General features: G+C 41.8%; 1 protein-coding gene across 1 annotated transcript in view; it reads right to left on the bottom strand.

The window, feature by feature from the left end:
• Positions 1 to 25,015, bottom strand: part of EFNB2 (ephrin B2) — a 43,731-nt gene that overhangs the window by 4,612 nt on the left and 14,104 nt on the right. The window contains exons 2-4 of the mRNA XM_026493581.4: positions 16,694 to 16,977; positions 1,328 to 1,420; positions 482 to 595 (exon numbers count right to left, since the gene is read on the bottom strand). Of these exons, the coding sequence (XP_026349366.1) occupies positions 482 to 595; positions 1,328 to 1,420; positions 16,694 to 16,977 (491 nt within the window). The remainder of the gene's footprint in view (positions 1 to 481; positions 596 to 1,327; positions 1,421 to 16,693; positions 16,978 to 25,015) is intronic.

Raw genomic sequence — 25,015 nt, 5'->3', positions numbered from 1 at the left:
GAAAATGTGAAAAAAGAATTTCAGCGGTATAACCACCTGAAAAACGGCATTATGCAATATTTCAAGATGCTGCCACCTAAAATGTTCAAGTGGATCAATCGGGCTCTTTGTGGATTAGATATAATTAGATGAGGGATTAGAACATTAATTATATATACATTAACATCGGCTCTAAGCTAGTGTTGCAACAGGCATGATTAAGTGTCACCAATAAAAATAACTCTGGTCTGAATGAGTGGTGCTCAAAATTGGCACCTACATCTGATGAATTCTACTCTTCTGAATGTGAACCTTCCGTGGGAATGAGTTATTTCATTCTGATTGAGTAATTAATAACAACTAACTGAGAGCAAAGATTACCGGCTCCGGGAACTACACGTTAACCCCACTGGTATCCACGTGCTGGGACTCCGTTCTACTTCTTGGGACCTGAGGCGCCCGGGACACACGGACCTATCCGCACACACTCATGCTGCTATACCTGGATTTGGTTTGACAAAGGGACTTGTTGTTGAACTTCTTCCATTTGTACCGGCTTCGAGTTCTGGGCGTCGTGTTGGATCATTGTGCCTGGTTGACCCAGCGGAACTTGCATCTACATGAGAAAGAATAGATTACTTACAGCCCAGGCGTCTACTGAGATCTAGCCCTAGGAGCTTCTGGATGTATATCTCAGAGGCATAAATAGCAATGAACGTAAGATTCTTTATGCAAAGTACTGTGACATACAAGAATATCATTTTCCTTTTAAAACAAAACGGTTATACTAGTTATTTCAGAGGTTTAGATTGTGAGGCCATCTGTGCAAACTATAGGGATTCTTGCATTTGGCAGGCAGAGCACTGCAGATGACATTTCAATTTAAACGAGCAAGTTGATTGACTACTATACCGATGTCTAATTAGAAGAATAATTCTGCGCAATAGGTTATCTGTATGTGAAAAGGCTCAGTGAAATAAAGTCTTCTGTAATCAAGAGGCAGAAATGGGCAAAATGGCAGAAACTTAGTTTTCACTTTGGATATCTTAATTTTTGAATCAAAGAGGTGTTTCGCTTTTAAGAAAAAAGAGCATATATATATATGTATTTACATTATATGGCAATGGACATCGGACCTGGCTGACCTTAACTTTTAGAGGAATCTCCAATAACAGAAGTGTGTCACATTGACTTGAGGCAATCTGTCAGTGGCTCAAGGTACAGAGAAAGGTTTCTTTCAAAACTAAGCTACGAGGGAGTGAAGGCGGGCGTTAACAGCACTGGCACTGCACTCGCTGGGGGCTGGACCAGATTACAGTGGCTTCGTGAAGCAGCAGATGGTCTTTACCTTGTCCAACTTTCATGAGGATCTTCATGGCTCTTGTCTGGCACACCCCTCCCTCCTGGTTATCCAGGCCCTCCAAAGACCCATTTGATGTAGCTGATTAAAAATAAAATGGACAAAACAAAAAAATAAAGAAAAATCAGGAAATCAATAAGCCAAGTTTACATGAACATGAAATGTCTGAAAACAATTTGAAAAATAAGAATTCATTCTTAGTCACAAGTTTTCTGAAAGTATGGAATGCTGAAAGCCAAACATAAAAAAAGAAAGAAAAGAAAGAAAAATGGCGACTGTCAACACTGGTGCACATGCGCGATCTGGTTTCAAGTTTACTTAAGTGCTCTCTCCTTCCTTCAGAACCAACCAATTTAGTAACAGTCCATACGTAAAAGGGACAGCATCTTCCAAAAAGCTTACTGACTATTTCAGGGTCAAAGTCAAAAGAGCAAGAGTTAATACAGTCACTTTAAAACGTGGTAATCATCCCACAACACCTGCTTCCTCGAGCACAGATTTCCTGCTTCAAGAACAATTAGCTTGATGCTCCCTGTTTGCCAAGCATCCAAGTTCAGTAAACACTAGAAGAGGAGACTCCCACACCCCCTTTCCTTCTTTCCCCAGCCTTATTCGAGATGAAGAAGCCGGCTAAGATTCAGGTCTTCAAATTCTGAAGTTTCTCTCCAGCTTTTTGTACTGGACCAGAAATAGCAAGTGTTACCAAGATGGACCTCAGGCGACCCTTCAACCAAGCTACCTGCTAGAGGACAACTTGACCGACAGAGGGGACCCACACATGTCCTCTGCTCTGGCAGGGCCCCGTGGCAACAACCCTGGGGTATGTGGGGAGGACGTCCCGCAGCCACTGGCCTCTTGTTCTCCAGCTTGGTTCGCTTCCCACTTTAAGAGGGAGGAAGAGGAGGAATGATGGAGCATTTGACCATTTTCAGTACTTTTTAAAAAACAGCCTATGCTCTACTCTGCCGAAACACACTGCTGTTCTGTCTCCTTAGGATGGTGTGTCCTCTGAATAGCATTGTAACTAAGGGTGTGCAAAGAGAGGCTGCCAGGTACTTTGCTGAGGAAGAGGATTTAAGTTACAGGTCAAGTTCCAGAAGAGAAAGGAAGGTGGAGAGTGCTAGACATTTTCATTCCTCCAAAGTTCAAGGGGCAAGGAACAGAAGTGTTTCATATACATTTCTGCACCGTAAGTCATTCTCGACTTGGATTATCAAAGGCTTGTCTACTAACACTGGACTTTTCAAGGCACGGAAACAGGGACAGTATTTCTGGTAAAAATAAACTCAAAGACATGCACGCATAGAAATATGCACGCTACAGATAATTATATCAGTTGCAAAATAAGGCACTTACTTGTCTTTGTGTTCTTGAGTTACCAACTTTTACTTTCACTGTCTTCAATAAAAACAATAGGTGCTTCTTGTGTGTATAAATATCTCTTTGCTTATCTGAGTGTTTCCTTAAAGTTTACAATCTTACAACCATACCCCACTCCTCCGCTGATGCTGACCTGAGCTTCTCCTGGGAAAATGGGCAATGTTGCCACGATAATTTTGGGGGGTAAAAAGTAAGACAGGATCTTCTTGTAGACTGTTGAGAAAATATCTGGCAGAGGAGTTAAAACAAATACCTACAAACTTTGTATGCCTTTGTGAATCTAATAAAAAATATCTTCTTTTCCTCTCCATTTCTCCATCTGCTTTCCCTTCTCCCTCCTCTAGACAGGTTCCTAAATTTCGAAGTGTCCTTTCTCCCTAAAGGCCTAAAACAGCGTGGGTATCTATAACAAGGCACCATTTTGGGGCCATTACAGAACAGTGCTATAATCTTCACTTAGTTATTTAAAGTTTTCTCAGTTGATCTTTCTCAAAAATTAGGATATGTTCTCATGTAGAAAAACGCAAAAAGCTGAGGTCTTCATTTGGCCGTTGGCTTCAAAAGTTTACTTAATTCAAATGGAATCTCCATGTTTCCTAAGTCATATGCACAGAAATGTGCCCACATGCAAAAGTGCACCCAAAAGCACACTTAAATGACTAACTTTTTCTGGCTAACAGCTCAACAAATACGTTAAAAATAAGATCTGAAGGGTCGAGCACAGAAGAGGGGGAGGGTACAGAGGTTTGTTTGTCTTAACCTTGAGGTAATAAGGTCAAAGACTCAGATCTAAGAGGAAAAAAATAAAGGAGTGAGTACCAGAACGGGTAAGACAAGGTAAAGAAGCCTCACCTGGGAACAGAATTCAACAGTGCTGACTGCTGCTGCTTTGTCAGTTTGGAAGCAAGCACAGAGATGGGTGTCATTTGGGTGATTTTTTTTCTTTTGATTTTAATTTGTGGTCAACGCCCTTTCTGAATATCAATGCTTTCATACAGAGCTCCTTCTGGTTTACCCCAAATGTTGTCCAAATAACCCCCCAATGTAAAGAACTCAAAGTATTCAAATTAAATTGCCATCTATAATTTAGCATCCGCAGACTCTAAGATGGGAGGAGGAAAATTGTGCAGCAGGAGAATGAACAGTTGAAACGTTTTCATTCCTTGGGGGGGGGGGGGACGGGAGCCTTCAGGCCCTGAGTTGCACAGAGGGAAATGGAAGCTTGTGCCTTTGCATGGTTCTTGGGGATCTTGGACACCAGAGGCCGCTGCTGGTTGGGAGGGGGGTGGGGGGAGGGGGGGCCAGGAGGCAGAATGCTGTGATGTGCATTCCAGACTCTGCTTCATTCCCCTTTAACTCAACGTGGGAGCAGCAAAGGTTACTGGAAGATATTGAAAAATTCATTACTAATGTTACCATGGCATCCCCAATTCCTGGTTGTTTAAGAAGGGTATAAACTATATAATACGGCAAGATGTTCGGCCAGGAAAAGATTTTTTGCCTGCCCTCTGTTAGAAATGACTTGAGCGGTCACAGAAAACCTGGTTTTCAGATGTCAGCAACCAACTGAAACTTCAGAAAGCAAACTTCAGAGCAAGTCTAAAATAATTCGGAGGGACTTGAACTTATTTTTGATGCCATAATGAAAATTAACCTCACTCTTCCTACCATACCTCCTCATCAGGGAGTGTAGGGAGTGTGGCTCTCATTGTTGAGGTCCCCCTGCCCCTGCCTTGAGCAAGGACCCTGACAAGTGTCCTGTCCTGACTGCACCTCCTTATGGCAGTGAGCTTTGAAATAAAGCCACAAGATTAATATTCTGATATCTGCCATAACACCCAGTCACCAAGAAGCTTTAAAAACAGGCTTAGCAACTGACTTTGAAAAACAACAAGAAATTGCTAATGCTTGGGGATAAAAATCGACTTCCATTTCAGGAGACAATGTTGCAATATTTTTATTGTTGATTTGAATGTATTAGGAATTTTTAACTTAGAGAAAGAGTAAAAATAAATTGTTACCTCATTATACTTAGTTTTTCTTTGTGTCTCTCTACCGGCATTAGCTAATGCCGCCACAATTATAGTATTACTAAATGGATGAAATTGCATTTAATCATTTAGAGACAGAAAAAATAACACTGTTATACCTAAGCTTTTAGTGCCCAGACATTTTTTTTCCCTTGGCCTAGAGAAAAAAAACAGACTTTATAAAATTAAAAATTACTAGAAAAGTTTATCCATCCAGTTAGAAAATAGGTTTAATAAAGATACATGGGCATTTTACGGCCTGCTTTTAAAAGCTTCTGCTTCGGGGATCTAATTGCATGTCGTAAGTATACTGAAATCACTAGATTGCTCCCCTGGGGCCTGATTTTCAGTGGGTGGAGATCATTGCTCAGCAAAAAAGTACCCTGAGTTCACACTGCCTAAGAGTTCTTCACATCTGAAAATTGCACCAGCCAACATCTGTGGTTTCCCGTGAATTTGCACACGGACTTAAACTTAGCTACAGTTCTGACTCACGGGCAGTCCTACGCTGGTTACCGGAGTAGGGAAAAGAGAACCAGTGAATAAAATGGACTAAAAGGGCAAGAATCTTTTCTGACTGTGTTTTCTAGACTGTGCCCACGGAGAGGAAGTCATTGTGCATTTTCACACGGCTTCGTCTGATTGCTATTGCCCCGCACCCCAGGGGGCTATGCAGCAGCTTTGGATGCGGGCTGTTTTCAGTCTATCACATTGGGAACACTGTGCTAATCAGATGGAGAATTCGCTGCTGGGTTTGTGCGGATATATGGGCCTCATTCACAAAGAGGTCAGGAATGAGAGCAGCACAAAAAAATTCTCCAGGATAATATATAGCTTCACTATGAAGCTATGAAGGAAAATTCTTGGTTATGCTGGAGAGAATGAAAAACACACTCCTACTCCGGAGGGTATTTCAAACTGTTTTAAAGTGTAGCTTGTTGGGATGAGGCAGGGGAGAGGGGGCAGGTGGCAAGGGTGATTGACAGACACTCAAAAGCAAATATTTTTATCTACTTCATTAAAGCAGTCGACCAAAGAGAGACAGGTATAAGCATATAGGGTCAGTAAAGCCACAGAGTTCAGTTGTCTGATAAGAATAAAAACCATAATTTATATAACGCTACATAGACATATTTGCTCTTACTTGACTATGAAACAAATAGCATTTTATGACAATTCTCTATCAGTATCATCTTCCCTGTACTTTTCTCTTCCACCATGTTATGATATGCTGACCCTCCTAATTTTGATTTCTTCAGGCCAGTCTTCCTACACATCGGTCTCTCTCCTTAAGTTCAACACAGACTCAGAAGAACCAGAAGCCTGTCACCTGACAAACCAAGGAACTAAAAACAGCAGAATCAAGTGAGACACATGGAAAGTGAGATTCGAATAAACATGGCACACAAAATAGGTTACCGCCTTCCACCGGGGCAAGCAACTCTCTGAGTGTCTAACGGAAAAAAAAAAAGGTGGAATGAGATCGGTAAGTTGGAAAACAAGGAGCCTGATGAAAATGTAATCAGTTACTGTGAACATACAACCCAGGAAACTAAGATCTATCTACTTAACCCCCTGAAATTAATTCAGATTCACAATGTGTACTATGGAAACAGGGACTCAATCTCCAGATCTCAGTGCAGAGTTGAATGCCTCGAGGGTCAGGAGTATCCTTTCACATACTGACTGAGGAGAAAGATCCCAAACATGGAGATGATAACGTTCACAGAATGCCAAAAATAAACGCCTTTTTCTGTAATTAATAAAAACTTCTGAGACAGAAACAGCTGTATGATGTGCCAAAGGCGGAAAAATTCACTTCTTCTAACTTCTTTTTATGTGTTTTTCTTTGTGGATTTACAGTGTGAGAGACGAGGGATGTGTCATCGTGAGTTTCCAAGGGCCTCGTTATTTTTGTTCGGCAGGATGTTCAAAAAAAATTCAGCATTATTTCAAAGCACATGGCATTTTGTCCCATAATAACCAAATTTGCCTTACCTTTGCCATATAAATGCTTCTTAAAATGGCCTCAATTTGAAAAAGGAAAAATACAAAGGAAGATATTTTCAAAGGCAAATATAGATCCACAAAAAGGTTTTGGTTTTGTTTTGTTTTAGTCTCTACTTGACGAGCTAGTGCTCGCTGGCATCTGACAAACTGAGTTTAGTGTGTGGGGATAGGTCACAGTCTAAACACTGTATAGGGGGCTGGTGAGGTAGGATGTGTGTGTTTCTCACCCAAGGAAACACTGTCCCAGTATGATAAGAAGAATCACTTGAATTAGAACCACATCACTATGGTTGTGTTTTGAAATTTTAAAGCAGTAAATCATGCATTAAGAATTAATAACTTAGCCCCAGTGACTTCTACACAGCACAATTAATTAGTTTCTCTGCTAGACAGAACGATTTGGAGAAAAGAATTTAAAAATGGAGTCACAATTTAGGCCTTCCCTGTTGCATTCTAGCATTAAAATGTGAGTAAAGATACCAGGTATCACATACAAACGGGTGCTCTTGAATAAAACAGCGTAATTTCATTTCCTCAGTTTCAAAGGTTCATCACGAACAATGACAGGATATCTATCGACAGCTCAGAAATAACAGGAGGTGTAACAACCTTCAAACAGTTCAGTCAACTGTCTGTGCATTTACTAAAAGATCTAATGACTTCTATTACGTTGCCACCTTACAGTAGTTCGGGGGGAAGGAGAGGGAGCCAACAGGATACTATGTAGAACTACCATTGTATTCATTGTATCTCCTATGTCACAGATCCCAGGAGACTTGGCCCAATATCGAGGGAGGCCAGCCTCCTGGGAGAAGAGCAACAATAGTCACCACATCCAGAGCATACAAAATCCTATCCCCGCTTACTCATGAAATCTTTTCACCATCAAGAACTGTATACAAAGATCCAGTTCGTGACAATCATTAAAGATGCTAAGAGCCATAGCTACCTTTAGATAACACAGTCCTGAAGAGTCAGACATCCAGACTGAAAAGGAGGCGGGGAAACGCAGTGACCGTGTGCGTGCGCATGCGCACACGGGCTATATGTCAACGAAAGACCTACCCTCCAGGCTCCAGCAGCGCAGTGACATTTTTCTGAGAAAGATCAAACAGTCCTAGTAATAAATGACCAGTCCCTCTTTTCTTTCACTAGAGGCCCGCTAACCACATGAGATTGATTATGGAGTGGTTTACTCGATTTCCACTGAAAATATTGCTTGCAACGCCTTAGTGCCTTGATTTCTAAGGAATTCTGTTGAGGGAAAACATCCCTTTCTAAGATTTTATGGATAAAAGTTAGGATGATTTATGCAGGTGAATCTTTCATTAGGTAAAAAAAAAAAAAATCAATAAGATCTCATTTAAAAAAAAGTTTTCATCTAGTATGCTTTAAGGGAATTTATCTTATTGTCACAGCAACTAAAAAAAAAAAAAAATTAACATCCTGACCATGCGATAGTCAACAATAAAAGAACAATTACCTTTCTGCATGAGAGTCAACCTTAGTATGGGCCAAAATCTACTAAAAGGAATTATGTTTTAAAAATAGGTGGCCAGATGACCACTTCGATACAATGACCGAACTCATGTTAAAAAAAAAAAAAAATCACGGCAAGAATGATGTAAGAGTTCTAAAGATAAAATGTTATTCCCTATTGTCTATATTAGCCTTACGTAAGCATTCAGATTTGTAAAACTGAGACTTCCCAGTTAAGAGACTGTGATAATATCTCATGGAAACAGTCTGAACCTGAAGAAGCATGTGTTCGAGTGAATTATTTCTAGCACACCATCCACTGCCCACTCCCAGCTTTCTAACAGTCTTGATCATTAAAATATCTGTGCAGAGATATGGAAATGTCTAGATAGCAAAGGGTCAGAGTAAAAAGTTCATGGTGGGGAGGGCGCCCATCCCACAACTTTTTGCTCATTCTACTGTCACTAATCGCATACAATGATATTAATGGCCCAGTAATTGGGCGTCTGCAGCACTGAAGTGGAAAATATCCATCTGAGGCAGAGTTCATCTCTGGGTGGTAAGACTTCACTAGTGACTGAATTAATGTTTGCTGACAGTTTCGCATATAACACTGCAGAGGAGAAAATGCGCCATTCTCCATGGCAGAAGAGTTTAGATGGACGTGATGTTATTTGCTTGGACCATCCAGAGACCAGTGGTAACCCCAATAAAGTGCCCTGTCTGAATGTGCCCTACACATGAACCTTATTCCATTCAGGGGACACGTTCTATACTCTAGGAATCCAGAGCAATTTTCCACATGTTTGCTTCAATAAAAGAATACCTTCATCTCCTGGTGGAACATCAGGTACAATGAAACTGGCTACTTCACTAATGAAAAAGCCATTTTCAAAGCAGAACTCCTGTTAGTAACACACAGCCTGGTTCCCCCTGTAATGTCATCAATTATGCTCATGCCAGAAAGTGCTGCCTGCCCATCCACCCATCCATCCGTCCGTCCATCCATCCGTCCACCCACCCATCCCTTCGTCCACCCATCCATCCACCCACCCATCCGTCTGTCCATCCATCCGTCCGTCCATCCATCCATCCGCCTACCCATCCGTCCGTCCATCCATCCGTCCGCCCACCCATCCGTCCGTCCATCCATCCGTCCGCCCACCCATCCGTCCGTCCATCCATCCACCCATCCATCTCAACCCCAGCACTTGTATTTGATTATGGAAATCTGAAATCTCATTGCCTTAGTTTGTATTTGAAAAATTTAAAATTTTTATAATTTTACTACTTAGCAACTTTCCATTGAGGGGCTTGAAGGACTTGTTAACTTTTTAAAAACACACAGTAGCATAGTCTTATTAAGACATGGAATCGATGGAAAGATCTAAAAATAAAGAGGAAATGTGAAAGATCTGATACACTGCTGTTACAATCCCCTTTCCCCGTTGATCGTTTCTCCCGTCCTCCTGTTCCTGAAGGATTTTCTGAATTCAGCTCTGGGGCCTACGACTGAAGTCAGTTCTAGGCTACACGATATAAAACAGGGCGCAGGCCCAACACGTTTGGACACGCACAGTGATCATTAGGTGTCCGAAGCGTGTGAGCTTCTTTGTACTGCGACATATGTGCTGTGTATACACATAACAGTCTTTACTGTCACTGTGTATGAGGCACACACGTATGCACACGCCCTTTACTACACCATGCATGGGATGGAACACGTATGTATGCGACCTTTCATCTCACGAGGTATGCATCTGTACGCTCGGTCACCCAGCGGCACCGTCACGGGCTGAACATGCTGGTCTGAGGGCCCCCGAGCCCTGGCTGGAGCCTTGACTCTTGCATTTCATGGCTGCTGGAACTACTGTCTGAGGAACTACTCAGACTTTCTAAGTTCTTGTTTTCTCACAGTGATAAAAATTTCTCTGCCACCTGTTTTGGAGACTGCAAAGTGACACCGAGTGTGTGAGGCCACAACACTTCCTTTTTAAAGTGATCAAACACCTAGCCTGGGAGCTCAGAATTTTAGGAACAAATGTGTGAATCTTAAGAACTACACAAATAAGGTTTCTCAACGTGATCTTTTTATGTCTGTCTATGCCTCTTGGCTATTTTTTTCAAGTGCTTTATTTTGCTTTAAGTTTTGATCTTCAAGGTGAATATTTAAAGGCTATTAAGAAAGAAACTATCTCTCGCTCATTCTCTACTATTGTTCCATTATTTATAAGGCTAAGTGAACTTTGAAAAAGCTATAAATATATGCACTAGAGATATTAACATGTATTTTATGAAACTGTAAAGGAAGTCTTACTTACTCTGGGCGATTTGTAAAGAATTCCTTTTTTTCCAAGTAATCTTCATTTCTCATCTGCTCTTGTTCTGCTCTTATTTTGTACATAGGGTTTTTAGTCTTTCCCTCCTTCGTCTTCCCATCGCTTTAAGAATCAGTCATCTTATTCTTTCCTTAGTGACTTTTGGGAATAAGGAAGAGGGTTCACAGGACTCTCACTCCCGCCCAGATGACACCACTGGATGTAAATGGAGCCAGAAGTTTCTCAGTATAATCTCCAGTTAAGCAGAAGCTGAGACTTTGTAACTTAACTGTAGAGAATGTAAAGCTTTATTCATATGGAATTCAACCAGGAGTCTCACTGATACACTCTGAAAGAGCCTTCAGTACACTCAGGGGAGGATCTCACATTATGTTGAAAAATAATAGAAACAACACTTCTAATTATCAGACTAATGAAACGTTCTTTCCTAGCTAGTCTCAGTGACAAGGCGACCCTGACACACTTTTTTTCCTCTAGGAGAATATTTATACTCCATTAGGATGCTGTCGAAATTATCAATAAAAATACAGTGTTTCCTTTGTGTGCTGGGGAACTGAGAAAAAGCTCTGGCAAGGTTGGTGAAATGACAAGTGGGGAAATGATTATATGTACAGAACACTCCTCCCGGTCTGTCTCTTTTGGGTCTTACAGAGGATCTGCTAACAAGCTTGGGCAATTCCACCAACAAAAAGATACATATAAATGCATGTTTCTTGGTAGAGGAAGCCCAAGGACAAAAGAACTTTTATAACACTCCAAGAAGACAAAGAGCGGAGATCTTATAATTAAGTTATGCAGCATTACTGAAACTTGTAAACTCTCTGGAGTTTCATTTTATGGATGGTTTGCAAATAAATTACACTTTGTGAGTACATCTTCCCCGCCCGCTAGCTTGTAGGAAGACATCGCTTTGCCCTTGGTCTTCTGCCTCACACGCTCTGCTCCAAGGGGACCCCTTGGTTGTACTTATTAGGAGCCAACCTTGGAAATGAGCACTCGACACTAACACCCATTTAAACTCATATCGACCTGCAAAGGCAGGTACTGACACCATGCCCCGTTTACAGATGAAGAGCTCAAGGCAGAGGCTGGGGAAGTTACTTGTTGGAGGGCACTCAAGAACCGGGGTCTGTCTGACTCCAGACTCCCACCTACCAGGCTGATCTGTCGCCCTAAGTGGCGTGTATAGATAACCCTCCAGACACCCAAGAGTCTGATGGGCATTCCATTACGAAGATGACAGTTGTAGGTTAGAAATAAAATGTGTTTAAATGCTGGAATTTGGCAATTCTATACAAGGTCTAAAACATAAATCCTCATCCCATAGTCAGGGACATAAGTGACAGGCTGATACTGTCCTATCACTAAACTTAATGGAAATGTAGCCTTTGCTACATTTACCATATAAATTAATTCATGACAGAAAACCCATAATCATTACACAGGCCACACATTCTTATGTATCTGAAAAGAAATCTACACGTCAAAGGACATTCAAAAGCTCCCACAACTATCTGGGTGGGGAAAGGTTACAGTACATCCGGTATATTTTACACCAGTTGTCATACCTACTCCCCAAAATAAGTAACTTGGAAAACACAAAGCGAAAACAAACCCAAAAGGAAAACAAACCTAAGTAAATAAATATAAATTTAAAAAGAATACATATATATTTAACAAAAATGCAGGAAATGGAATCTGCTGCTCCTCTGTTTTGATTCTGGAAGAATAGTGTTTTGTTATATTTATATGCAAGCATTTTAATTGATTTTGCAATTTTGCTCAGAAGTGACGTTTATGCCTAAGAAACAGCAAAGCTGACTGTGGAGGCTTCCAATTTCATATGCTCTGATTTTTAAAAAAATTGCTTTGGAGAACTAAACAAATAGCCTAGGAAATCACGACTCAGTCAAACTCGTTCACTGCTCCTCGAAGATGACTTTCCCAAGGCAAAGAAAGGGAGGGGCAGCTTAGAAAGGCCCACTGTGAATACAGCAGGGTGTACATTAAAGAATAACCTTTAATCAAACAATTGTTAGAAATCATGACTTTCAGACTATTCCCCAAGTCCAAGTCTCGGCTATGGATTTGAAGTAAAATATCATAAAAGTTACATAAAGCTAAACTGGGAGAGGCTTTGTGCCCATGGCCTTCTCTGCCACACAGCTCTGCTGTGGCCACTGTTCACTTAAAAAGTATCAACACAATGACACTCATTTTTCACCCATCTCTGACTCACATAATTTTGGTAGAGTGATGAAAACTTCTTTGTAGGTATTTTGCAAGGTTCTATGCTGAGGTTGGATAACGACCTCCAGAACCTTCATAAGGCTGATGTTGCAAAGGGCCGACAGACCAAAACTGCTGACTCATTTAGCGCTTGTTATCATCTCTAAAAAGAAATTGTAAACCATGCACAGAAAGTGTCTACAAGAAAAGTCACTGACACAAATGTGGACGAAGGCTGAGAACACAGGAATGCTTTCCTCCTATTAAGTGGCGTGTTTACTGAGATACAGCTTCCCTTGAAAATGGGCACTTGAGAACAGATACTTATTTCATAAACTTTAAAAGATTTTAAAGACAAAAATAACTCTAGGTTATATAAAATGCTGACTATGCTTTTAAGGCAATTAAGAATCTGAATGTCATAAAGAACACGGGGGCTTTTTCAGACCAAATGGCACTAACATCCCTACTTTTGGATCATTTAAGATTAGGAGATTTGATAATGCAAATCAGGCCTAAGCTAATTACTGAAATAGGTCACTTGAAAAAGTCAATTCTAAACATTAAGAAAACCCACGTATATCATTTTGCCACATGTCAAAGCAAATAATCATCCATGAGAAGAACTAATGAGGAAGCGTATCATTTTGTCATGTCATTTCCTAAGGGAATTTAGTGGATACTTGGTAGGTTTAAAAATACACTTGCAATTAAAAATTAATATTTACATCCAAAATGCCAAAGTCCAATAAACTATATTCTAAAAATCTGGTAACACTATAAATCAAATTAAAGGTCTTTGAAGAATTCATAGCAGATCCCATCCATTTCAACTGGAGAAGAGACACACTGACAAGAGATCTTGCATGAGATGTACATATCCAACCAAAAAATGGTTTGGAACTGCAGACCTTCATCACTGGCCATAACAACAACGATAAAAAGAACTTTCTAGAAAAGAAATCAAAATCCAAAGAGATAAAGTGACTTTCTTCTTAAGCACAGGCAACGGGACTAGACTCAGGTCTCTGGGCTGCAGGCCCAGTACTCCTGGGATCAGTTTACCTGGGGAATTACCCAACACCTGGGCCATCCACTGGCAAACTGGACTGTTCCCCTTGGGGGTAGCACTACTCCACACCATCACTTTTCTGGTTCCTGCCCGTGACAAGGAACCAGCACTCACTGATGATGATGTTAATACCCATACTCTTAGTGCAGAAGGCGCTCAGACAACGGAGATTTGGAGTTGGATACACACTGAACTGCCGCGTCTAACAAACCAACATTATTAATGGTCTCAAAGTGAACTGAGGACCCGAGGTGTTCAAAACACATTTGTGAATCTGAGAACTCTCCATTATGCCATCCTGAGTAAATACTATTTTAAGTCAAGTGTGACTCTGGGGTGTATGTGAGTGATCGTGTGATGTGGAAATCAGTGACTTTTAAAAATCTTGGAATTCTTGAAGAAGCGATGGAAAGTCAGCATTAACTTTTTAAACTATTTTAAAATCTGTTCTGCTCGTCTGTCATCTCCTTTCTGGGGAAAGCTGTCTATCTATCAATGAGCTCTGCTGGCCGGGGGTGGGCGTGAGAAGTGAGCTTCTGGCTTTTCCCAGGTATCTGCAGTGTCTTCCTATGTCTGTGACGCGACGGGATCGCTCAGGGGTCTGGTGAGAGTCTCCCTGGTTCCTGGCCAGACTCTCCGCCCCGGACACTCACACAGCCAGCAGCATTCCAACAGCCCCTCACTGGTTCACACTCGAAACACTTAGCTCTATTTGAAGAAAGATTCCTTTATCCCAGGCTACCACGAGGCTTTACACAGTAAATCGTCACTCTGAGGCGAGTTCTGGAGGCCAAGGGAGCTTGGCTACCTGCTACTGAAACTAATAATGAGTTTTTACAGAAAGAACAATAGGACATGCCATTACTGTATAGATTAATATTAGAACTGTAAATTACATCGTGCTTCTAAATACACACCTGCCACATACTGATGGCACGTGGTTACTGAATGCTCACTCTGTTGCACACAGAGATGTCGCCATCAAGCACGCAGCGTTTGCATTCCTGCTCCGACCTCGGACTGCGGGCTAAACCCACCACGTTTCCTGAAACCTCGCGGGCACTCGGGGGCGGGGGGGGGGGGGCGCAGATTGTACAAAGCCATCTTCGTGAAGTCGTACATGAAAATAAGAGGACGGAATCTGGGTCTATTGGCTCATCTCCAGGGAAGAGCCGGCTGGTGCACCTGGGCGGCACGCCCAGTTCCAGGGATAGACGCTGAACACTGCAGGAGCACTGGGTGCTCGAGAGCGCCCCCCTCAGGCACTGTGCGTGCTCTCTGCCACCCACCCAGCCGGGCACAGCCTTCCCCAGGAATTCATCAGTTCCCTGCACTACACATTAGTGTCCTTGGTAAACAGTCTTGCTTAAAAGGTCTTTAAAATAAATAAATAAGCAAACCACTAGGCTTCCGATAGCTCCATTGATTTCACCTAATAACTATTTTCTATTTTCAAAGATTTCTCTGTTATTTTGTACACTTTACCACCCCGCCTCCTTGTTTCATCCCTCAGAATGCTTTTATTTTCATTTTATGATAATTATTCCTTTAAATCTATAATTTACCACTTTCCCTTTCTCTGTGGTACTAACTCTTGCTAAGCCACTTTCTCTGTGTCAAGTTGGCTTCAAAACAAGTTTTCAGTCCCTGGTGTTTCAGGTTTGCAGCAAGGACGGAGATAATTAGATAGTTATGACCACCTTTGTTTTAATAACTAACATAGTAAAAAACAGTGTATTACTGAGTACTAAATAAGTATTCAGTGAATTCCTGACTTTGCACTCTCAAGAGCAGCCAGAAGGCTGAGAAAGCCGTTTCCACCGGATCACCAAGAGATGGGACAGTGCGCCCAGGAGAGAGTGGATCTGCATTCCCTGACGAACCGAAGCCCGTGGTGATGAACCGAAGCCCGTGGTAACAACCCGTGCACACTCCAGCCCAGTTATGGGCATAGTTTTACACCAAAGCAAAAGAAAAAATATTCCATTGCTTGAGTGATGTCATCACCCAGACTGCACTCTGACAAAACTCTGGGCCTGGAACAATCCTACCTTTGTGCCCACATGCTGTCTGCTCCTAGTAGGCATGTGATTGGATCCGCGCACCTTTGCCTTCATAGACTTGTGAAGTGAGTGGTAGCTCAGATATGACCCGAAGGATACCTAGTACCTGTGTCCTGCAACAGTGTGTCATATTATTATGTAGATGGAAGAAAAAGGTACTTCACTGAACAAACTCAAGTTTTTTGTCTTATTCTTCTAAATCTGGTTTTAACACGTCCATGTGTAATTCTGGTTTGCCTGTAATCCCCCCATCTTCTGAATCCATGAACTCCACAAGGAACGGGCACCATTACACCACCTGGTTCACTGTTGAATGCCTAGCACTTACAGTTTCTGGCATAGGGTAAATACTAAGTTACTAAATGCATGAGTGAGCGGATGGATGGATGGATGGATAGATGGATGGATGGATGAAGAGAAAGTTCATCGCACAAGAGATACCTATGAGATCTCACCAATGGTCCTTAAAAATATTTTTGTCAGTAGAGATGCTGAGTATATTCATATATATCCATTTATTGCAATACTATAAAAACTCTAGGAGGTTTTTTCCTCTTTGGTATTTATATTATCAAGTACTATTGCTACAGGGTCCCTCATTCAATTAGGTTTCTTAAAAAAAAAAAATAGACAATTTTCAGCAAAGATTCTCACCAAATTATTTGCCACAGTAATAATAATTTAAAAAATTGATACAAACCTATTTAGCTTATTCTAATTTATATAAGATAAATGAATAAAATTATACTTACATATAATGTAATAATCTCTGTTCTTCTGAAATTCTAGACCCCAGAGGTTAGGGCTGAACTCTTGAAACTTGATAGTGAATTTTACATCTTGGTCTGGTCTGGCACAGTTGAGAAGAGGGGTATTTTCCTTCTTAATAGTGCATCGGTCTGCTTGGTCTTTATCAACCATATAAACTTTATAATATTCATACTGGCCAACAGTTTTAGAGTCCACTTTGGGGCAAATAATATCCAATTTGTCTCCTATCTGTGGATATAGTACCAGTCCTTGTCCAGGTAGAAATCTAAAAAGCATAAAATAAAAAAAAAAAAAAGCCATTGAGTTCATAAAAATTAACAACGATAATCAACATAGCCAGACAATATCAATAATTCCAAAGTACAATTTTGTAAATCCACATTTGTATTTGCCAAAAGTATCTTGGTTCAGCTCAGCATGGGATGAATTTAGGAATTAAGCTTTAAAGAAAAAAGAAAGAAACCACTCTCCTTACTCTATGCAGCAGGATCAGTCAACCTCCTGACACCCCTTTCTACCACCCCCTCGCTTGTAATATTTCAGTACCCCTTTGTATAACTTCACAGTAACTTTTCCTAGGTGGTGAGTCAGATCTTCACACCTGTTTGTTATTTTTTTTTAACCATCGGCAGCTTGGATTTATTGGGCATGCCATAGAAAGATGGCGTCAATTCCAGAGAAGAGTGGGTGTGCTAATCCTTTGTTGTCCTGTTAGTTTCCATTTGCTGTTGATGTTAATTAACAGACAAGTTTCATCAAGAATGTTTCAAATTACTTATCATAATTAGTCAGTCACTGATCAGACAATGGGTTTTTTATTACACCGAACAAAAGAAATGTCTTACAAACCCATAAAAGATAACCAGAAATAATTCCCTGTCGTATTGATTCAGCTGCAAGAAGCAGAGTCCCCATAGTACAAGGACAGCAACTACTGTCCCTGCTCCACAAACCTTTTTTTCTGCCTTGAGATGAATTTTCTCCAATTAATTCTTAGAAGCAAATCTTTAGAACTAAGACGACTGATACAATATCCCCTTAATGCTTACAGCTAACAGCTTCCCTCCTCTCTTTTCTTCTTCTTGCTTGCCATGCTGCTGAAAGATCTTTCTTAATGGGGAGTCTCTCTGAGAAACTGAAACAAGAGCTTTCTAATGAACATCCGTCTACAAGTGCTAACACTAACAACACACTCAGAAACCCCATCTTCTTCCTCCCTCGTACGCAGCCAAGCCTGCAGGCTCATTAAAATATTAAAGCCCAAGAACAAAGCATCACATCTGAGTCCTTCCAATCCAATCCTTTATTTAACCAGGGAAGCCCACCAGCCATGACAATTAATGGGTCATAATTCACTGAGAGAGAGAGCAAGCGAGCTCCTGGATGGCGGGGCACCCCCAATTTCAAGCACAGACTGAGGAAACGGGTTATGATTTATGCTAATGAACGATATTAATTTTCTGAAAAGTGCAGGAGGTTGTTATGAACCATCACAGAACATAACAAATTATAGTATAGATTTATATTAAAAACCAATACTCTTTATGGCAGGAAAAATGCATGCTGCACAGTGGTCTGTCATCTTCTTTGGGAATGTGTCATTTATAATCCCAAAGACAGTGTGGTCCCCCCCCCCACTCTTCCCCCCTGAGCTCCTTTAGCAAGGACATAAGACATTTCATTGACAGAAAGAAAGAAGGGAAGGAAAGAAAAGTGAACAAGAATCATTTAACAAAAGCTTTTCAAAATGAATATTTTTTATAACAATGACAAATTTCAAACAACCAAGTGTGCACCCTTGAAGTCTTTTCTTAAACTTTTGACAAATGAGGACCACCACTGATGAGAGCCTCTCTGTGACTTTCTTGGCCATTTATACAGTTTTCCAGGGAGAAGCACTGAAAATTCAACTCCCAGCCTCCCCCTCCTGGGTGCCAGTGTGGTCGCTGAGGGCACTTCTGTCTTTCCTGCAGGTGAAACACAGCTCTGGGTTCTGGAGGATGGACTGAATGCTTGTGGATAAAGCTCTGTCCTGCCCCTCACAGTGATTCTATGTGTCCTTTGGGTTAAGAAAGAAGTGAGGCCAGGATGCCTGGCGGTCGGTATGAAGGAAACGTGTCCATTACACTGGTCACCTTCCTAACACATCCTTTTCCTCGTGTTTTATTCCTTGACCTTCTCAGGAAATCTTCACTGCATCCAAGAACCAGAGGCCAATTCCTGCCCGAGGGTGCCCACCCCACGCCACGCATTTTCAATCCTAAATCTGCTGTCTGGGAGCTGGCACCGAGCAGGCACACGCATCAGCTGTGCTAGAAGCGTCCCTAAGCCACAGCTGAGGTCTGCGGCCTGCTCGCCTGTGTCTGTCTCCTCTCAAAGCTCTGGTCTTCCCACCCATCAACTTTTACCTGGGGCCATTTCTCCAGGGGCTTGTCCAGGCTTTAGACATCAGGATCCTTAGCAGCCAGATGGACCCACGTTCTTGTGCATCCAGCCCATTTCCTTAAGGACATGCATGGGACCTGCCCCACTCCCTCCCAGCCGCCTAAGATGTCTGCATATCTCAGCACGCTCCCACATCACACCCCGCGTGCCTAACGTCTGGCTCACTAAGCTCTTCCTTCGTTCAAAATGCTCCCTAGATCCTGTTTCGCTCATGAGAGGGTTTTTTTCTTTTTTTTTTTTTCTCTGCATAACCAAAGGATCACGGGAGATTTCCACCCCGCCATGTAAGTAACTGCTTCTGATTGTCTCTCCACTCACCAAATCTGAGTTACAGCGTCTGCGGCTGCTGACGGGGCTGAGGTCAGGAACCTCCGACACGGGGGCCAGTCTGGCTAGGAGGACCACCGTGCTTTAGACTATAATTTCAGAAGGCACAAATCACGTAAAAAGTGGTAAGTGTCAGTGATGGGGGGGGTGATGGATGGGGAGGGTAAGCCACGGGATGGCTTAGCCAAATGAAAGGAAGAGGAGAAGTCTCGAATTTCAATAAGCATGTTTGATATGCTCATAAAAAGTAAATCCCAATGAAACCCACTATTCCAAACGCTTCAAGAAGTGTCTGTTTACTTTTCAGAATACATTTTGGCAAAGAGTAAGGCGAGGATTTGATCCTTTTCCCTGAAAAAGTAATTGTTTCAAGAATTCCTTAAAAAAAGACCCAGGACTTGAGTGCTTTAAAAGTTTACTTAAGCATATATACATATATGTATATATACACACACACACACACAATATATATATATATATATATATATATATATATATATATATTTACACATAACCTGGTTTACATATATGATTTACACATAATACAATCTATATAAAATATGTAATATATATATAAACAAACACACATATATAAACCGGTTAGCACACCAGTCATTCAAAGGAGGAGATGAAAGTTTCTCAACAGATAAAGAGTGGGGCTGAGCTGAGGGCCTGAACCATGAATTTCTTGCCTACATTACCACTGTGCACAGTCAAGCCCCCCAAACCCCTTTGCTTCCCAGGAACCCTGTTTCTAAGGCAACATGAGAGCAGAAAGAGAGTCAAGCAAGTGTAACAACTAAAGCAACCTATGTTGTGGCAGATGCTCTGAGCGACCAAAGTGTAAGGTGCTCGTGGTCAGGAGTGTAGAGTCTAGCTCCCTGAGGACAGGCAGGTCTCACGTGTCTGGTTCAATGCGGAATGCCCAAGGGCTGACATATGGTAAATGCTCAATAAATAGTGTATTCATTGAAAAAACACGAAAGAACAAATGGAAGCGAAGATACGCACAAATAAATTGAAGTCAAATTATGTGCCATAGGCCACTTGCAGATTATATGCATGGACGAATTCTGTAGACAGGACCACCTAGTGCTGGGAGGACAGGGGTGTGCTGAGGGCAGAGATGGGATTTCTAAGACATCATTCCTGGCACGATGGGTGTTTCTGGAGAACAAGGAGCAGTGCAGACAGAGCTTTTGACCCATTCTCTTTGGAAGGATCTGGGAGTATGGCAGCCTTCTACAATCCCTTCCTATCTGAAATGCAAGGCAGTTAGCCCCTCCAGAACCACTAATAGCAAACACACGGCTGCTACTGAGAACTTATTCTCAGCTAAGCACTGATCGAAGCCCCTTCCACCACATTATCTTGATTTAATCACTGCACACGTACATAACATGCAAAACAGATGAAGCCCTGCTGTGCCAAACAGGAGACACGACAGGAAAAGCCCCCTTTCTTTGCACACTTTTCAGTTCTCACTGCATCACATTAGAGCATAAATCTGGTTTTGTGAAATGCATTTTTTTTCTAAATTGAGCTTTGCATAGATAAGCCATTAAGTTAAGGAGAACGAAGAGAAAGTGAATGGCCATGCAGGCTTGCAAGCGTCCCGTGGAGTCTAACTCCATGGAAAGCATGTGCCTCCAGCAAAGGCTGCTCTAGAGGTAGTCCACCTGAGACCACGGCTCACAAAGGCAGCCATCTGGAAACCCTACCTCGCCCCAGGTGGCTGAGAACCAGTAGGTGAGGCAGAAACTGGCCAACTATATAAAATCTGTGTTTTAATTATAGTGCTATGGATGGTCTCCTGACAATTTATGAGAATTCAAACTGTAAATGAAAATAAAATGGGGTAAATTTCTTAACACCACTTTCGAGTGGAAAACAATGCGTCCCATATGTTAAAAGCAAGTCAGTAACCACAGACTTAAAACATAGGCAAAACCCTGTTTTTGAAGCTCGGTCTTTTATATTGGGATTTTATTACCTCAAGATTACCGAGAGACCTTAATAAGTCAGACTACACAGTAATGACTATGCCCTGAATATTTTGTAATATTTAGTAATTCACTTAATCCTGTTTTGACTTAGGAAGTATTAAAAAAAAAAAAATACGCCAAAACAGAGGGAGAATTATGGTGGTGACCACTGGCTCATTTCAAATTTCTAACCTGGCTATCCACAGTAGAGGTCAAATACAGATTTCTTTCTGTGTGATGAAATAACATTTATGTTCTAACCAGGAGTACAGAGTTACAACCCACAGCACACAGGTGAGGTGGTTTTTGTGAAACTCTATCCAAACAAAGAGTAGTGACAGGCGTCATTTCATAAAGTCTGCTGGTGTCTAATCCAAAACAAAAACCAAAGAAGGCCTACAGTGCTTCGTGCCCTATAGAGGACAGAGAAGAGAGGCCACTTTCCTTCCTGAGCCAGGCTACCGAAGGGCAGAGCAGTGACCCTGCTGCCGTCCTGGGAGAGAGAAGCCATACCCTCCTCTCCAGCAGGAGACCTTGGCTCAGGGCTGCATCCTGGAAGTCAGGGCTGGGTCTGCACTGCTCACTGCAGGGCCCCCCAGAATGGTAAGAGAGGGGGGCCTTCTGAGCACAAACAGGCAACTCCTATGGTTTTCCCCAATGAGTCACTTCCAAGCAAGACAATAGGTGTGATGACTCTGAATCAAATACAGAGACAATATGGAATAAAACAGTTAACCTGCCTGAAATGAAATGATCCCATATCAGAAGGTTTTTATCTTCTGATTACCTATCAAATGTAATCCAAGTTTTTTTAAAAAAAGTTATTCACCATGCCAGACTCTAATACTTCCCAGGGGGAATACTCTGAATCAATCTAATAACCTAAATTAGACATTAATATTTAGCATCTAAATTAGACCTCTAATAATCTCAAGTAGACATTTCAACTTCATATTCATTATTGTGGAAACTATTTATAATATAGTCCTTATGTGACAGGATATTCTGTAATGTTTTAATCCACACTAGGAATCCATGCTTTAAAAAAAACAAAAGAAAAAACAAAAGAAAACCCCTAGCACAATGCATTTAAAGCACAAACCAACTACTTAGGAGTTTAGGGATCACAACACGCAATTTCATCTGACAGACCAGAACATCACACATGTGACCTCAGGTCTGGATTCCTCTGTTGACTAGCATGGCCTTACCAGGTCTTGGGGAGTGGCCGAGAAATCAGATGGGGGCAATGGGTGCCCCATCAACTTCTCACCCTGACCAGATGGAGGGGGAGGGTCCACGGGAAGCCAGTAGCTGAGATGCTTAGGGAGCACTGTGTGGGGGAACCCACAGCTGCACCCCCAACCCCACCACAAATGCCCCATTTTCTCCCCCGCCCGCTCCTGCGTTTGTCCCTGATTGGGACACCTGCACTTCAGGACAAGCATTCAATGACTTTTCATGCTTTTCTTCAAAGTTGTCCAAAATTAACCTAGAAGAAAGGCCAAATCGCTGAGGGGCCTCCTTGATGCTGACAGAGTCTGTGAAAATATACACGAAAAACAGGGGGCCTGGTTCTCCTGAGGGAAGGAATATATGGAGTACATGAAGGATACGCCAGACCACCATACACACAAGAGTAACGCAGTAAGTGGGGCCTGAATGCAAAATAGCAAGCTGACAGCGAGGAAAAGAGACCAAGAGAAGAAGACACAGACAGGAATGACCGATGCCTGTGTCCAAACAAACGATAGGGTCAGGCAAACCCCCCTTAGCCAGACACGATGACAGCGCTACTAAGTTGAAGTGTCAGCTCAGATCCAGAGCCATTTCCATTCACCACTGGGTCTATAAAAATCTATTTAACTATCTAGAATTTCTGCATACTGAAGGCACGTGTCATCCCCCTGAGAACAGGACCCTGGTGCTCATTAACAGGACAGTGCAAATCCGGCCACTATGTAAACTCGGGGGACAGGGGACCCACACACGGTAGTCTACCTCTGGAGCACGCTGCCTGAGCAAAGTACGATTCGAAAGTGCATAGGAGCTACTTTTTCACGGAGGATTGTTTTTATTTTTCTTTTCCAAGTTACATCAGAGTATATGATTGTTGTACGTACGTGGCTAATTTCAATTGAAAACATACACAAAGACACAATGTGCATACTCTTTGTATGCAATTCTGCTTATTTTGCTGACAACACAGAAAGCATACACAGGTGATCAAACTCGGGGCTGTCACCTGAGCCTGCTTTGAGACACTGGATGGTGGACCCAGGGTGATTTTTAGCTTTCTGTGTTTTCTGGAATTTTCTACGATAAGCATAAAATGCTTTTGTGATCAGATGGAACATTATTTTCAGCGTACAGTTTCAAAGAACAAATGATATCATGTTCCTGAGCCATCTTTCATAATGCTGGTTTTAAAAAATCAGCATTTAAAATATTGAAAACCTGTAGATGTTTCAACTTTTTTGATGCATTTCCTTAGAAAGTAACTGAAGTTATTATGGCTGGGTCTGTGGCCTACGTAACAAATCAGTCCTTCAGTCCACAAAACCCTAGTAATTAATGTACAACTAGTTGACTCAAATACATGAAAAATACGGGATGGATACAGTTTAGGCTTCATCATTGCACTGGAACAATCTGGAAGTTGGCTAACATTCCAGGGGATCTGAATCCCAGCTTTAAGAGGACGTTCACCCTAGCAGATGGTACCAAAAACCATGTCCTATCACAGAACAGGTTTATTTGCAAGCCAGAGTTCTATATTAAGTATACTTTGAGTTTACTTACTATATTTTGGAAAACATGCACTTTTCCCATAAAATGCTTCCATTTTATTTTAATTAAAACTCTAAGGCTGCAGGGAAGAGGAGCAGTCAGTCCAGTTGTAAATTAATCAGTCCAAGATTCTGAAGGAGGAGCACACTGCAGCTGGCTGGGCTTTCTGGTCACCTCCCAACAAAAGATGCAGGTGGCTCTGGATAAGCCCAGGCCCATGACCCAGAATCTCATCATGCACTGGGGGCCTTTCACCTTTCTACGGGGTCGAAGAGCATTAACACAGAAGCCCAAGTTTCCTCTCAGAAACACCCTGTGCACTGGGGAATAGAAATACTGCAGAAGCAGGACTTAAATTCGTATGTGAATTTCATAACCACGTGGGATATTCCTCTTGTATTACTTCCGCTGAATGCTATAGTCCTGCGGCAGCTTAATGAGATCGTCTCTAAGTGCCCCAAACAGAAGAGTTTGTTACAAAGGGAATAAATAAAAGCAGGGCCCACAACAGACATAGGCAATATTGACCCTGAGAAATACTTGGGAAAAGTTTCCTTTTTGTGGATAGCACTTTACTGCCCCCTTTTGCACTTTCCCATCAGAACAAGATTCTGCACAAACTTTCTCTGAAACCAGAGAGTGGGGTGTAGCTCCAGCCTGTCAGCTTTATACAGAATTAGGCCACCAGATACCACTGCTTGGAGTAGCAAGTAATTACCTTAAAACTTGAAGGCAGTGCACCACTATCTTCTCAGT

This window comes from Ursus arctos, unplaced genomic scaffold (assembly GCF_023065955.2).
Source record: "Ursus arctos isolate Adak ecotype North America unplaced genomic scaffold, UrsArc2.0 scaffold_10, whole genome shotgun sequence".
Lineage (NCBI taxonomy): Eukaryota > Metazoa > Chordata > Mammalia > Carnivora > Ursidae > Ursus > Ursus arctos.
The sequence above is the reverse complement of the archived record's forward strand: the minus strand, read 5'-3'. Positions and strand labels throughout refer to the sequence as shown.